General features: G+C 36.7%; 2 protein-coding genes and 1 pseudogene across 2 annotated transcripts; 2 read left to right on the top strand and 1 right to left on the bottom strand.

Moving 5' to 3' along the window:
* The first annotated feature begins 186 nt into the window (after positions 1 to 186).
* Positions 187 to 3,740, top strand: LOC108212989 (glutamate receptor 1.3-like). Its single transcript, XM_064090318.1, has 5 exons — positions 187 to 721; positions 800 to 2,100; positions 2,204 to 2,501; positions 2,754 to 3,139; positions 3,252 to 3,740. The coding sequence occupies exons 1-5, from the start codon at positions 448 to 450 to the stop codon at positions 3,603 to 3,605; spliced, it is 2,613 nt and encodes an 870-aa protein (XP_063946388.1). The 5' UTR covers positions 187 to 447; the 3' UTR covers positions 3,606 to 3,740.
* A 1,215-nt stretch (positions 3,741 to 4,955) lies between these two features.
* On the top strand, positions 4,956 to 9,081 carry LOC108213800 (glutamate receptor 2.8-like; annotated as a pseudogene).
* On the bottom strand, positions 9,001 to 13,656 carry LOC108211041 (uncharacterized). Its single transcript, XM_017382524.2, has 4 exons — positions 12,361 to 13,656; positions 11,132 to 11,266; positions 10,931 to 11,045; positions 9,001 to 9,391 (listed from the first exon to the last, which is right to left on the bottom strand). The coding sequence occupies exons 1-4, from the start codon at positions 13,583 to 13,585 to the stop codon at positions 9,388 to 9,390; spliced, it is 1,479 nt and encodes a 492-aa protein (XP_017238013.1). The 5' UTR covers positions 13,586 to 13,656; the 3' UTR covers positions 9,001 to 9,387.
* Positions 13,657 to 14,910: the final 1,254 nt, after the last annotated feature.

A 14,910-nucleotide genomic window follows, 5' to 3' on the forward strand; every position in this document is an offset into this window, starting at 1 on the left:
TCAGGTGATGTAACTGTATTTTAAGTCTTTAATACGTGTTACTTAAAAAAATTCTTTTGAACAGGCACATTCAATCCGAGAGGTGGCCCTGACTATAAGCGAGATGCTACTAGACTAGAGTATTCAATTTCGAGCACTATTAAAAAAACCTCTATTAGTTCCTGTGAGTTTCCTAGTTCACACCATCTCACAAGCTTAAGCAACTCATATCAGTTTAGATGCTAGTTACCTCTTGTTTCATGACCAAGTCTGTCTTTCTTGACTCAGTTCCCCTTTTATATAACATTAACGTGCTGTGATAGTCTGATGTGTTTATTTATATTTGAAACTCGTTGCAGAATCCATATGAGATTGGTTTTAGGTTCGAATTATCACAAGTCTACTGCATAGTTTCTGGAGTTAAAAATCGGCAGAGTGAACTAGTTGTACAAATTCATTTCAATTTCAATGGATACAAGGAGTAGTTACAGATTGACTACTAGTTTCCATTCGTCAAGTGTGTTACTAATGTTCTTTTGCCTTCTTTGCCAGTATTGTCACTCACAGAATGAGTTTCGAGTAGGAGTAATCCTCGACATGGGATCTTGGAATCGAAAGATGGTTCACAGCAGCATTACAATGGCAGTTTCTGAGTTTTACAACATAAATTCTCATTACAAAACTAGAATTGTTCCTAGCACTGCTGACTCAAAGGGAGATCCACTGCAAGCTCTGGAAGCAGGTAAGATTGATCTATTTGTAGCTCAAAGACATTGCAAATGTATATCACGTTTACACTATAAATAAATTCCATATGCAGCTCAGGAGCTAGTGGTAAAGAATGTAGCAGCCATGATCGTGGGTGCAGAGATGTCTCTTGATGCAAAACTCTTGGCCTTGATAGGTGACAAAGCTAGAGTTCCCATCTTTTCTTTGAGTGGGAGTGCATCTTTTGATGAATATCCTTATTTTCTTCAACTATCACATAGTGAAGCCATGCAGTTTGAAGCCACAGCAGCCCTTGTAGAATCATTTCATTGGAAGGCCATCATTTTCATAGGTGAAAATGCAAATTATAAGCCAGGGGTCATTTCTTGTTTGCTTGAATCCTTCCAAGAGAAAAATATCCAGATCGATCACATAAGTTCACTTTCATCCACAATTACTGATGACGGAATCCTTGCAGAGCTGCATAAGCTCATGAGTATGCAAACAACAATATTTGTCTTGCATATGACACCTTCTCTTGCATCTCGTCTTTTCTCAAGTGTGAAAAGCTTAGGAATGCAGAGTGAAGGATATGCTTGGATTTTGACTGATACTACGAGGGATATCATGAATTCTGGGGAACTCATGCAACCAATAGAAGGGGCATTGGCTTTGAAGCCTTATGTTCCACCATCAACCAAGCTACGGAATTTTACTTCAAGATGGAGGAAAGAATTACAAGACAAGAAGCCTTATATGAATGTGAACGAGTTAAGTTCTCATGGGTTGTGGGCATATGATGCCATCTGGGCACTGGCAAAGGCAGTTGAAGAGGTGAATATGCAAATAAATCCAAAATCAACTGAGGAACACAACTCAGCATCAGACTTTATACATGTCGGGGTCTCTCTTATCCAAAAAAAACTTCTGTATGAATTGGTAAAAACAAGATTCGAGGGCTTAAGCGGTGAGTTTAAAATCATAAACAGGACAGTTCCAATCCTAAAGGCATTTGAAATAGTTAATGTGATTGAAGAAGGTGAAAAAAGAGTAGGTTTTTGGGCAAAGGGAGTTGGCATCACCAGAGAAATAATGCATCCAGCCTTATCTCATAATAATCTGAAGTTAATAGTCTGGCCAGGAGGGTCCATAACGGCTCCAAAAGGCGCTTGGCCAAGCAGGAAAAAATTAAGAGTAGGCGTTCCTAAAAAGAAAGGTTTCACTGAATTTATAAACCTGGAATATGATCCTCAGACCAATACAACAAGAGCCATGGGGTTTTGTGTAGATGTATTTAAAGCTGCCCTTGAGGCTTTACCATATGAAGTACCTATTGAATACATCCCATTTGTAGATGCAAATGGAGAACTGAAAGGCACTTATAATGATCTTGTGTATCAAATTTATCTTGAGGTAAGTTTTACATTTGTTTTTTTTATAATCAAGCAGCATCTTCATATTGTTTGCCTCTTATTACAAAATTGTGCTTTATTATGTTAATATCTTGATGTATTAGCAATATGATGCTGTGGTGGGGGATGTAACAATCACGAACAACAGATCACAGTATGTTGAATTTACGATTCCTTACACAGAAATAGGTGTTGGGACAATTACAAAAGTAAAAGAGAACGAAGACATGTGGATCTTCACAAAGCCAGTTGGTGCAGATCTCTGTCTCATAACTGCTGTTTTCTTTATACTTACTGGAATTGTCATTTGGTTTATAGAGAAACCTATTAATAAAGAATTCCAAGGTTCACTATCTCAGCAGATCGGAACAATCTTCTTTTCAACTCTTTTTTTAAGCAGCAGTAAGCACTCGATCTTCCCTCATATCTAGCTTAGGTTATATATAGTATAGAAACCATTTCATGATTGGAGCCTACCAGGCTGATTAATAAAAGTGAACTTGTTTACGGTATATATTTTCGACGTGAAGCTTCTTGTATACTGTATGTAGATAATTAGCCACTGATTGTTTTAGTTCTTTGTTGTCAGAAGTTGTGCATGTTGAAGATGTGTTCCTTGTAACTTCTTATGAGTGATGATTTTTGATGTTGTAGGACAAAAGTTGTCAAGCAATTTGTCCAGATTTGTGATGTTCATTTGGGTATTTCTGGTTCTTATATTGACTTCAAGTTACACTGCAACATTGGCTTCATTGCTGACGGTTCAACAGATTGGATTAGCATCCAGAGGAGCTAATGTAGGGTATCAGACTGGTTCCTTTGTTGAAAGAGCTATCGCTAGTAATTTAAATTTTATGGACTATTCGCTTCGTCCATACAGTTCAGCAGAAGAATATGCTGATGCTTTGTCCAAAGGAAGTAAAAATAGGGGTGTAGATGGTATAGTTGATGAGATGCCATATATTAAAGCCTTCCTTTCGAAGTATTCTCCAGATTATGCCATGGTCGATTCTGCATCTACCACCAATGGTTTCAGCTTTGTAAGTTCAGCTTCAAGAACCAAATATATGCATTCTAGTACATCAAAATGCTAAAATCTTAATTAGTGACATCAGCTCAAACTTAAACAATTTACCATCTTTTGATCTACAGGCCTTTAGGAAAGGTTCTCCATTGGTGCCGGAAATATCAAGGGCAATTGCGAAGCTAAGAGAAGAAGGAACCCTTAGTACACTTGAGAAAAAATGGTATAATAAACCATCATCTTTAGTAAACCAGGAGCTACCGCCTAAGCCTCAAGTTCTCAAGGTTGATAGCTTTGGAGGATTATTTGTTATTGGTGGTGTATCTTTAGGTTTAGCCCTTTTTGCAAGAATATTTTATATTATTCGCGGTAAACTAAATATTTACAATTACATGTTTCAGACATTAGCTAGTGGCAATCTGGCCATCATGCTGAGGCATATGATTTCCAGTTCAGAATTGAAAAAGACGATGCCTGTGTAATAGAATAAGAAATATACATTCTACATACTGTCTGCAGATACAGGAGTCCTCTATACCCGTATTTGTGAATTAGGAGTTTTATATATCACATCAGACTTCTATGTAAATTCTTCTTGCAGTCCATATATATATATAATTTAGAGTAAATTACATGGATGTGGCTAAACTTTATACTGATTTACAAAAATGTGGCTGAATTTTTAAAAATAGCAATAATGTGGCCAACATTTAACTCTGCTTTTCAATTTGTTGGCGGCCGTTAAATTCGCCCTAACAGATATAACAGAGCAAATGGTACTTGTGTATTTTATAATATTACAATGGCAACTAACAAATTGCAAAGGAGTTAAATGTTAGTCACATTTTTGCTATTTTTAAAATTCAACCATATTTTTACAAATCGGTGTAAAGTTTAGTCACATCCCTGTAATTTAATCTATAATTTAAAGTTGATCTTAGCAATGGAGTTCAGGTGTGAATATTGTCTAATGGATATCAGACTAGTTTAATGGATTACCAAAGTCTTTTTTAGCAGACGCTATGAATATCATAAATGGAGTTGAACCACTGAAAGAACATTTTCTGGGATTATAATATTTTATAAACATTAGTCTCATATATTAAGCTGACATCTTACTTGATAGAATGAAGACTTATCATGTGGCCAGTGTTGCTTTCATTTTTATTTTATTAATTCTGAGTTAGTTTAAGAAAATTCCTTGGAAAGTAACATCAGAACTAAAATGCATATCCTGGAAATTTCTGCGGGAGTTCTGCAACGCCTCCGGGGCACAGGTGATGTCAGAACCAGTGGTTTAAGTATTTGAATGAACATGCATTTGATTATTTGTTGACATCACTAGAACATAATTTATTGATCAAGTTCTTTCAGCAAGCAGATATAAAATATGAATGCTCTCTTAGACTTGTGATATTCTAGAGTACGTTGGATTATTAGCGTATACAAATTAAAGTCTATGTTTATAGCTTGATTAACAACTTTATTAGTCTATTCGGGAGAAAAATCTGATGGGTTTTACTCTTTAGTTTGTTTTGTTTAGCTTTTATGAACTACTGGACCGAAGTTTTTCAAACTCAACCTTGATTAACAAATACCTTTATTATTTCCTCTGAGTTTCCTAGTTCACACCATCTTACAGGCTTAAGCAACTCATATCAGTTCAAATGCTATCCTCTTCTTTCATGACCAAGTCTATCTTTCTTGACTTAGTCCCCTTTTACGTAATATAGACGTGCAGTCGTGCACTCATTGTCTGATCACTAATTTTTGTGTATTTATATTAAAAACTCACTTATGACAAGTCTACTACATAGTTTCTAGAGTTAAAAATGGACAGATTAAACTAGTAGTACAAATTCATTTTAGTTTTAATGGATAATAGGAGATATTACAGATCGACGATTAACAGATTACATTCATCATATGTGTTATTAATGTTCTTCTGCCTTGTCTGCCAGTACGGTCATTCACAAAAGGAGTTTCGAGTAGGAGTAATCCTTGACATGGGATCTTCGAATGGAAAGATGGTACATAGCTGCATTACAATGGCAGCTTCTGATTTCTACAACGTCAATGCTCACTACAAAACAAGAATTGTTCTCCAGACCATTGATTCAGAGGGAGATCCGCTGCAAGCTCTGGAAGCAGGTAAACGAGATAATATATTTTCTTTGCTGATTATGTAAAAATATAACAGTAGGAAGATACATGTTTCATATGTTTTTTTGGTTCAATATCTTTATGCAGCTCAAAATCTAGTGGCAAAAAATGCAGAAGCCGTAATTGTGGGCCCAGAGACGCCTCTTGATGCGAAGCTGTTGGCCGTGATTAGGGATGGCAATCGGGTCGGATCGGGTCGGGTATGGTCAAATCCATATCCAAACCCGAAATTTTTATCCATACCCGAACCCGATCCGAACCTGAAAAATACCCGAAAATGAATACCCCGAACCCGATCCAATGGATTTTGGATCGGATTCGGGTATACCCGAAACCCGAAATTTTTTTGGATTGGATATCTGAAACCCGAAACCCGAAACCCAAACCCGAAATCTGAAAATATTTATAATTATAAATATTGCCCTCGAAATCGTACTCGCGACATGGAGCACTATGAGATATGAATTTAATCATTTTCAATCATTATATCACAATATCAATTTAGTTTATATATGTATAATTAATATATTATTAATCAACCCAATTAGAAAATGTTTATTCACCATATTAACCTCTTGAATCATTCTATAATTTAATTTTATATGATTTAATTATTAGTCAATTTTTAGGTTAAAGATTAATATATGTTCTAAAAATTATATAATATATATATGATATGTAATATATTAAGTTATATATAAAATTATAAAATAATATGTATATAATATTATATGTATATATAATATTATATATTCGGGTTTTTTTCGGGTTTCGGGTTCGGATCGGGTTTGGATCGGATTTCGGATTTCGGATCGGGTTTCGGACCAGTATACCTAATATCCAAATCCAAATCCAAAAATTTTCGGGTTTGAAAATTAAATCCATATCCAAATCCAAAAAATCGGGTTCGGTATATCCAAAATTTCGGGTTTCGGATCGGGTATCCGTCGGATTGGATTATTTTGCCATCCCTAGCCGTGATGGCTGACAAAGCTCAAATTCCTATCTTTTCCTTAGATGAAAGTGCGTCATTCTCTGAAAAATATCCTAATTTTGTTAAAGTATCACACAGTGAAGCCCTGCAATTCGAAGCTGTTGCGGCCCTTGTAGAATCATTTCGATGGAAGACTGTCATCTTTTTATGCGAGGATACAGATTATAAGCCAGGGATCATTTCTAATTTCTTTGAGTCCTTTCAAGAGAAAGGCATCCTGATTGATTACATATTTACATCAGCTCATTTCCATCTGCCGCAAATGATGACGAAATCCTTGAAGAGCTGCATAAGCTCATGACCATGCAAACAAAATTATATGTTCTGCACATGACAAATTCTCTTGCATCTCGCCTAGTCACTAGTGCAAAAGGTTTAGGAATGTTGAATGAAGGACATGCTTGGATTTTGACTGATAAGACGAGAAGCGTCTTGCAGTCCATGAATTCTGTGGAACTCATGCAATCAGTGAAAGGAGCATTGGCTTTAAAGCCTTATGTTCCCCCATCAGTTAAACTGAAAAATTTCACTTCAAGACTGAAGCAGGAATTTCAAAACAAAGACCCTTCTATAAATGTTAAAGAGTTAACTGTGCTTTTGGGTTGTGGGCATATGATGCTACCTGGGCACTAGCAAGGGCAGTTGAAAGGGTGGACACCAAAATAGATCCAAAATCAACTGAAGAACAGAGCTTGAAGTCAAACTCTGTATCTGTCGGGGCCTCTCAAATTGGCAATATACTTGTGAATGAATTTATAAAAACAAGATTCACAGGCTTGAGCGGTGACTTCCAAATTGTAAACAGGGCAGTTTCAATATTGAAAGCATTTGAAATAGTGAATTTGGTAAGTGAAGGTGAAAGAAGAGTAGGCTCTTGGACAAAGGGTGTTGGAATTGTCAGAGAAAAAAGACATCCAGACTTATCTGATAATGATCTTGAACTAATAATTTGGCCAGGAGGGTCCATAACCATTCCAGGAGGTGCTTGGTCATTCATGAGGATGAACAGGACGAAATTAAGAGTAGGCGTCGTCAATAACAGTGGTTTTGAGGAATTTGCGAGCCTGAAATATGATCCTCAGATCAATACATATAGAGCCATGGGGTTTTGCGTAGATGTTTTTGAAGATGCTCTTAAGGCCTTACCATATGAAATACTGGTAAAATACGGTCCGGTTGAGGAAGCCACTTATGATTCTATTGTGTATCAAATTTATCTCCAGCTCCAGGTATGGTCATTGTAAAACTTTTTGTTCTTCGTTTACTCTTGTCTCCCATTCCATAAAATTTTAATTTATTCTCTTGTTATATTGATGTACCAGAAGTATGATGCTATTGTCGGGGATATATCGATTACGTACAACAGATCAAGGTATGTTGACTTTACGACTCCATACACAGACATAGGCGTTGGAACGATTGCCAGAGTTAAAAGAAACAAGGACCTGTGGATCTTCACAAAGCCAGTCAGCGTAAATCTCTGTCTCATGACAGCTGCTTTCTTTATAGTTACTGGGATTGTCATTTGGCTTATCGAGAAACCTGTAAATAAAGCATTTCAAGGTTCACTATCTGAGCAGGCCGGAACAATCTTCTTTTCAACTCTATTTTTCGGCTACAGTAAGCTCTCAATTTTTTTCTCATATTACACTATTCCTATATTCGACATATATAACTTCTTTTGATTGGAGGAGAGAAGAGGAAAGAATATAAGATAGATTACAAAATTTTGTTTGGTGTGCTCCTGAGTTTATAAAGAAGAAAAAAAGAACGTAATGTATTTAACTGGGATTTTTGCGAGCTTTGCTGGGCTATTTGTTATAGTGTTTTACTTATTAAAGTTTAAGATTAAGATATTCTCATATGAATGATGCTTTTTGATATTGTAGGAGAAAACTTGTCGAGTAATTTGTCCAAATTTGTGATGCTGACATGGGCATTTCTGGTTCTTATCTTGACTTCAAGCTACACTGCAACATTAGCTTCAATGCTGACGGTACAACAGATTGGATTAGCATCAAGAGGAGATAGTGTAGGGTATCAGTCAGGCCTTGTGGCAAAAACTATTGTCAGTAACTTAAATTTTACAGACTATAGGCTTCGCCCATACGGTTCAGCAAAAGATTATGCTGATGCTTTGTCCAAAGGAAGTAAGAATGATGGTGTCGATGGTATAATTGATGAAATGCCATATATTAAATCCTTCCTTTCAAAGTATTCCCAGGACTACGCCATGGTCAATTCTGCACCAACCACTAATGGTTTTGGATTTGTAAGTTTTTCTTTAAGAATCCTATATGCATAAATGTCCATCAGAATGTATAAATATTGATCCACGGGCCTATTGTCTTTTGTTCCACAGGCGTTTCGTAAAGGTTCACCATTGGTGTCTGAAATATCAAGGGAAATTTTGAAGCTGAGAGAAGATGGAACAATTCAAACCCTCGAGGAAAAATGGTATAACAAACCGGAATATTTAGTAGAACAGGAGACACAGCCTAAACCTCAAGTTCTCGGAGTTGATAACTTTGGTGGTTTATTTATCATCACTGGCGTTTCTTTAGGTTTAGCCCTATTTGTGATTATTTTTTGTTTCATTCGCAAGAAACTGAACCTGGCAGTTACACATCTCCAGTTTAGAAGTGAAAGAGCCTGCATAAATGAATAACACATTCTACTCAGCTCCTAGAATTGCTAGCACGAAAATCTTGTATATTCATTATATAATCTAATGTTGTTGGGATTTTTTTTTGTGCATATTCCAAAAAACTTTTAGGTTAAATCCAATACAGTCAACTGGAAACCGGAAATTTAGCTTCTATGAGAAACTTTGAAGCTAGAAGTTCAGGTTCAAAAATTCAGCATCATCTGTACCTTTAATCTATACAGATATGTATCTGTTGTAAACTTGTACGAGACGATGTCTCTTGATGCAATGCCGTTGGCCTTGCTTGGCGAAAATGTAAAACTTCCATGTATTCTTTGGGTGGAAGCCTGATATCCTCTGACAAATATCCTTAATTTTTTTCAGCTATCACACAGTGAAGCCCTGCAATTTAAAGCCACTGCAGCACTTGTAGAATCGTTTCAGTGGAAGACTGTAAACTTCAACTGTGAAAATTAAAAAATTCTAAGTCAGGGTTGTTTCTCATTTGTTCGAATACTTCCAAGAGAAAAGTATCCAAATTGCATATAACACCTTCTCTCGAGTCTCGTCTTTTCTCAAAGTGTCAAAAATTTAGGAATGATGAGTGAAGGATATGCCTGGATATTGACTGATAAGACAAGGAATCCCATCAATTCTGAGGGACTCATGCAACAAATAGAAGGGGCATTGGCTTTAAAGCCTTATGTTCCACCATCAATCAAGCTACAAAATCTTACTTCAAGATGGAGGAAAAAATTCCAAGTCAAAGATCCTTTTATGAATGCCAAAGAGTTAAGTGCTTATGGTTTGTGCGCCTATGATGCATTCTGGGTACTCGCAGGGGCAGTTGAAGGGGCGTATACTCAAAAATATCCAAAACTAACCGAAAAACACATCTCCGAATTTAAAAAAAAAATACTAATGAACGAATTAGTCAAAACAAGGCTAAAAAATATCCAAAATTAGCTGAAGAACACAACTCAGATATTAAAAAAAAAAAAAAAAAACTAATGAAGGGATTAGTCAAAACAAGGCTCAAGGGAATAAGTGGTGCCTTTCAAAATGTAAACAGGACAATCTCACTTTAACAGGCGTTTGAAATGGTGAATGTAATATGAGAAGGTGAAAGAAAAGTAGATTTTGGAAAAAAGTTAAGGAAACAATATGCAGTGTGTAATCAACACCTTTACTTTCCACAAATATTTAACAATACGAGGGTCTTCTTATATGAAAGCCAGGGCCCAGGATTAGACCCTGGTACACCAGGGTGCATCATAGAATTATACCAAGAGAGAAGGGGGTAAAAGTTCACAGCTCATGTTCGCCTGTCAAAACAAGCATTTAGCTGAAATCTTACTGCAGAAAAAGTTTGAGTTCTTTTATTGGACAACCGACAAGCATTTAGCTCAAAGGCCTGTTCGGATCGAATGTGCCTGATCAAAATGTAATATCCATCCGAATATTTCATGTAACATTTTTGAAACCAATTTTAATACAATTTGAGACCACTGATATTTTCAAAGTTAATATAACATGCCTACTTACAATAATTTCAGTACTCTGAAAAATATATAACATTATCAAGAAAAATTAAAAATTATTACATGTGCCTTTCGTTGTGTTGCCTCTGGAAAAATTAAAGTCAATGAAAATTTTGACAAGGACAGCAAAGAACAAGGAGATGATGATATCTATTATTAACAGTGGTCAAGAAATGAATACTTCCAGTAGTGCAGAGAATGAAGACCCATCAGGTGATGTGACTGTATTTTAAGTCTTTAATGTGTGTTACTTTAAAAAAAATTCTTTCGAACAGGCACATTCTAAGCACCCGGTTAAAGGATTTTGAAAAGAACCATCTGTTTGGCATACATCAAATTAACACAAAGCAAGTTTGGCATATTCTAAGCAATATATCAAATTGAAATGACAAAGCAAAACAGCAAATGTTAAAATTTTCCATAAGTTTCATATTCTTCATACATGTGCATCCGTTAGCTTACCAATCAACAAGCGCCGATTGGCCTTTGCTTTTGGCCAAGAACGACTCGTAGTCTTTCAAAAGCACGGCCTTCATTGCTAACTCAGATTTTAGCCTGCAAATTTCCTCTTCTCGAGCTGCAATTCATTATTGATCTCATTTAGTTCATATACTCACAGGAAGAGAAGTTCTAGATGTGTGACATGTAACAATTCAATTTTACCTGCCAGGATCTTCTGCAGGTCGTCATGCGTTAGTCCCTCAATCCCACCACCATGTTCATGGCTCTGCTCAGTTTTGAGGTCCCCTCTGTCTTTTGCAGCCACCTCCTTTTTCTTCAAAGGTGCCTTAACCCAAGCTACATTATAGAGGTGAAGAACAATTAATACATCAAAGCAGAAACCTCTGATTTCTAATATCATGATTATATCTGCCTACACACACAAGAACCTCCTTATTTCTCAATCTCATATTTGTGATCTGACGAAGTTGCAAATTCACAAGTTTAAGTGGGTAAACTCCTAAACTACAAATGACAAGAAGGTATCCGATTAAGGGGAAAAAGGGCAGCCTATTTCAAAAAGAAGAAACACTACAGAAGAGACATTATCACCACTGTTTAAAAGATATTCAGCTCCAACTTAAAGAAAACAACACTTGATAAATGTAGGAAGGGGACCGGGAAACCCGACAGCGACAATAGCAATCATATCTTATATCGAGACACACCCAGGGACTCTCACATATCTCTAGTAGATGGCCCCAATAAAATCACACCCGGCACCATCCACCATGATTTTTTTACTTTCTCCTTCATTGTTATCAAACTGTTAGAGAGTATAGAAGGTCTCATATAATAGCTACACAATAAATAGCCAATGGAAGATAAGCTGTTAGTGAATAAACGTAGTAAATTGGCACTTTTCACATTAAAAATATAGATTTGAGCATCCCAATAGAAAAAAGCAGTTTAAAAATTACTAAAAAGTAGTAAAAACTAAGAGCGAAATGAGGACAACAGTTTTGTCACTAGGGGAGCACCTTCAAGCGGCCAGCAGCATCTGCTAATTGATAATACTAAACAGAAAACTACAACAATCACATGAAGTCAATTACATACACTGATTCGCCACAACATACGCCAGTGCAATTTGTTATACAACATGAGAGACAGATAGAGGGGAGCTTTTCTAGCCCCCGCCACCCCACCAAAACAGACTACCAAATAATAGCCTAAGCCAATAGTTAACTAATAATTGTCGTTACCGAGATAGAGTAATGGTAGTCACAACTAGTGAGCAAGGTCTGGCCTTTCTTATCCTATTAGTTGCTGTTATCTGAATTAAAATGACTACTACTCTAATTTTGTAGACCAATAAAATCATTATCAGGAAAGCATCAAGAAAGCAAATAAAAACTGGAAAAGCATGTAGACAAGGTGAGATGACACACAGTCAGGAACAGAGCCAAAAGCAGAGCAGCGGATGAAAGAGGTACTATTCTCAAAGGGAGTGCGAATTCTGTAGGAGAAAGAAGCTAAATTCCGGAAATGAGGCTGCTTGGTGGCAGAGTTACGATCAGGGACCATCTCCTCAAAAACCTTGATCCAGACACCACGACAATAGGGTTGATCAAGTTTTTTGTTGTCGACATCGATAAGCTGGCAAGTGACGACATAGCAGAAGAAGCGGCCGCCCAAGTGGAAAATATCTCTCCACTGCCCGAAATCTAAACCACTGAACCAGGTGTTGTGTTCCAAATCCATAAATGTACACATGACCTGCTCATTCTCGGGTTTCAAAGAAATGCTCTTGAGCAACTTAAAGGGATCGTCAACACTGGGTGGAGGCCTTGTTTTAACAAGCCTAACCTCGTTATCCTCAGCATTATAATCAATGATTTTAGTATCAAATTCGGTTCCAACCTTCCACGTGCCTATTCCAGTGAGATAGTATAGTGAGCCATCCACATAGAGGGAGCCATACCTAAAACGAGTCGAAAAAGGTGATGATGGTGGGAAGGACGTCCAACGTTGAACATCCAAGTCGAAGACAAGATACAAATCATGGTTATTATTCCCCACGTAAACATACTTATCCCTCACAACCGTTGCAGAATCACACCAGGTTGCATCCCCCGCCTCCCCAAATGGCTTAGGCGGATCAGGCAATACTTCCCAACAGTCCTCAAAAGGATCATACCTCTCGAAAATCCCACTTGTGCCTCCCGTCAAATTACAACCTCTCAAATGGGATCCCAGCACGTACACCAGACCCTTAACCGAGAACACGCAAGGAGTCTCCTTAGGAGCCTTAAGAGAAGCCACATTGCGCAATCCCAGCTCCGGATAATCAATGTCGAAAACCTGAACCCTCAGCTTTAGTTCATCAGAAACAGGGGTTGTGTTGCTATAAACATAATATAAGGAAGTTTCAGCTCGACCCCCGAGAAAGTAGAACCGAGAACCCAATCTGAACATTCCACATTGGGTGATAAAGCACTGATCGCTTCTTTTGATAGTTTTGATTGGAGAGATTGAATCAACCGCGAATCCATCTGAATCAATCTCTTGTTCCTCCTTCAAACTGGGTTCGATTAAATACATGGAGTGACTCGTCTCCCCACATTGGTGCTCTACAAACAACCATATCTTTATCCCACTTTTTTCCCCTTCCATCCAACTTCGTCAAACCCTAGCAACAATATCCCCAATTGCCCTTTCTTATTTGGATGCCCGATAATGCATAACTCATATATTTAATCAGTCTATAATTCGTATGAATAAAACTATTCAAAATCTTATTAGATACTAATTATATGTTTATTTTTTATATATTTTTCATAATTTTATATTTATAATAAAAAAAATATTACTTTGTTTTGGAAAATGTGAGAGAATATTATTTATAATACTACTTGTTTTTTGGAATTCGAGTTTTGGATAAATCAGAATCCGATTCGAAACCCGTGAATTTGAATTTGATATGTGAAACCGATTTGATTTGGATTTGTATTTGGATTTTAAAAGTAATTTGGATTTGGATTTGGATATATTATATATATCCGATCCGTTGCCATCCCTACAGCAGTACCATCTCATTATAAATCTATTTTTTTCTCCCTCTCGCTCTGCAAGCTTGACTTATTAAGTCTTTCAAAGTATGATTTTCTTCCATTAAGTAGGCGCAACTTGAATTATGGATTTTATTAGTTTGTTTTATGAAACTGATGCTATAAGTTTTAATTCAAATTTAGAGAGTACTAGAAAGAATGAATTATTAAACAAAATTATTGTTGCTTTTGTGGATCTGTTTTTTGTTTTTGTTATTTGTAAATATGTTTTCGTTAGTAACTTAATTTATTTTTATTTTGGAGTTCTGACCATATTTTAATTTTTGATGATTGTTTGTTTCAGGCTATGATGGGCAGAAGGAAACCACATAAATCGGGCAAGAAAAAAGGAAAAGTAGACGAAGATATTGATGGGTTAATAAAAAGTGTAAGTGATAATGAAATTCAAAATTTTAGGTGTGAAATTCCAACTGATGAGGAGTTGGACAGTCTTAATTTTCCTAATATCGTTGTTAACCCGCCTACCCTCAAGTATTTGAGTCGAAATTTGACTACCGGAGAATGGGCCACTACGTGGTCAACATTATTAATTAATAAAGAAGAGGAGCTAGGCGTTGGTTTCTCGACGCTGTCTGAAGAAGAGCAAAACATGCATAGACACCAAATGGCAGAAGATTTTAGAAAGTCTACGAGGAGTTTAAACTGGAAAAAATATAAGTATGCTCTTGAAAAGATTGATGCATTGAGTTGGGAGGGAAAATGGGATGATGAGTGGAGTGAGGAGGATGCTGGTGATGCTAAGAGTGAAGAGGATTCCGGAGGGGAGGAGGGTAAAAGTGAGGGGGTTGAAGCCGGTGGCTCTGTTGGTGGGAGTAAGGAAGAGGCTATATCTGGTGTTGAGATTAAAAGTTATAGAGAAAAGATGGCTAG

The sequence above is a fragment of the Daucus carota genome, chromosome 3, assembly GCF_001625215.2.
Source record: "Daucus carota subsp. sativus chromosome 3, DH1 v3.0, whole genome shotgun sequence".
NCBI lineage: Eukaryota > Viridiplantae > Streptophyta > Magnoliopsida > Apiales > Apiaceae > Daucus > Daucus carota.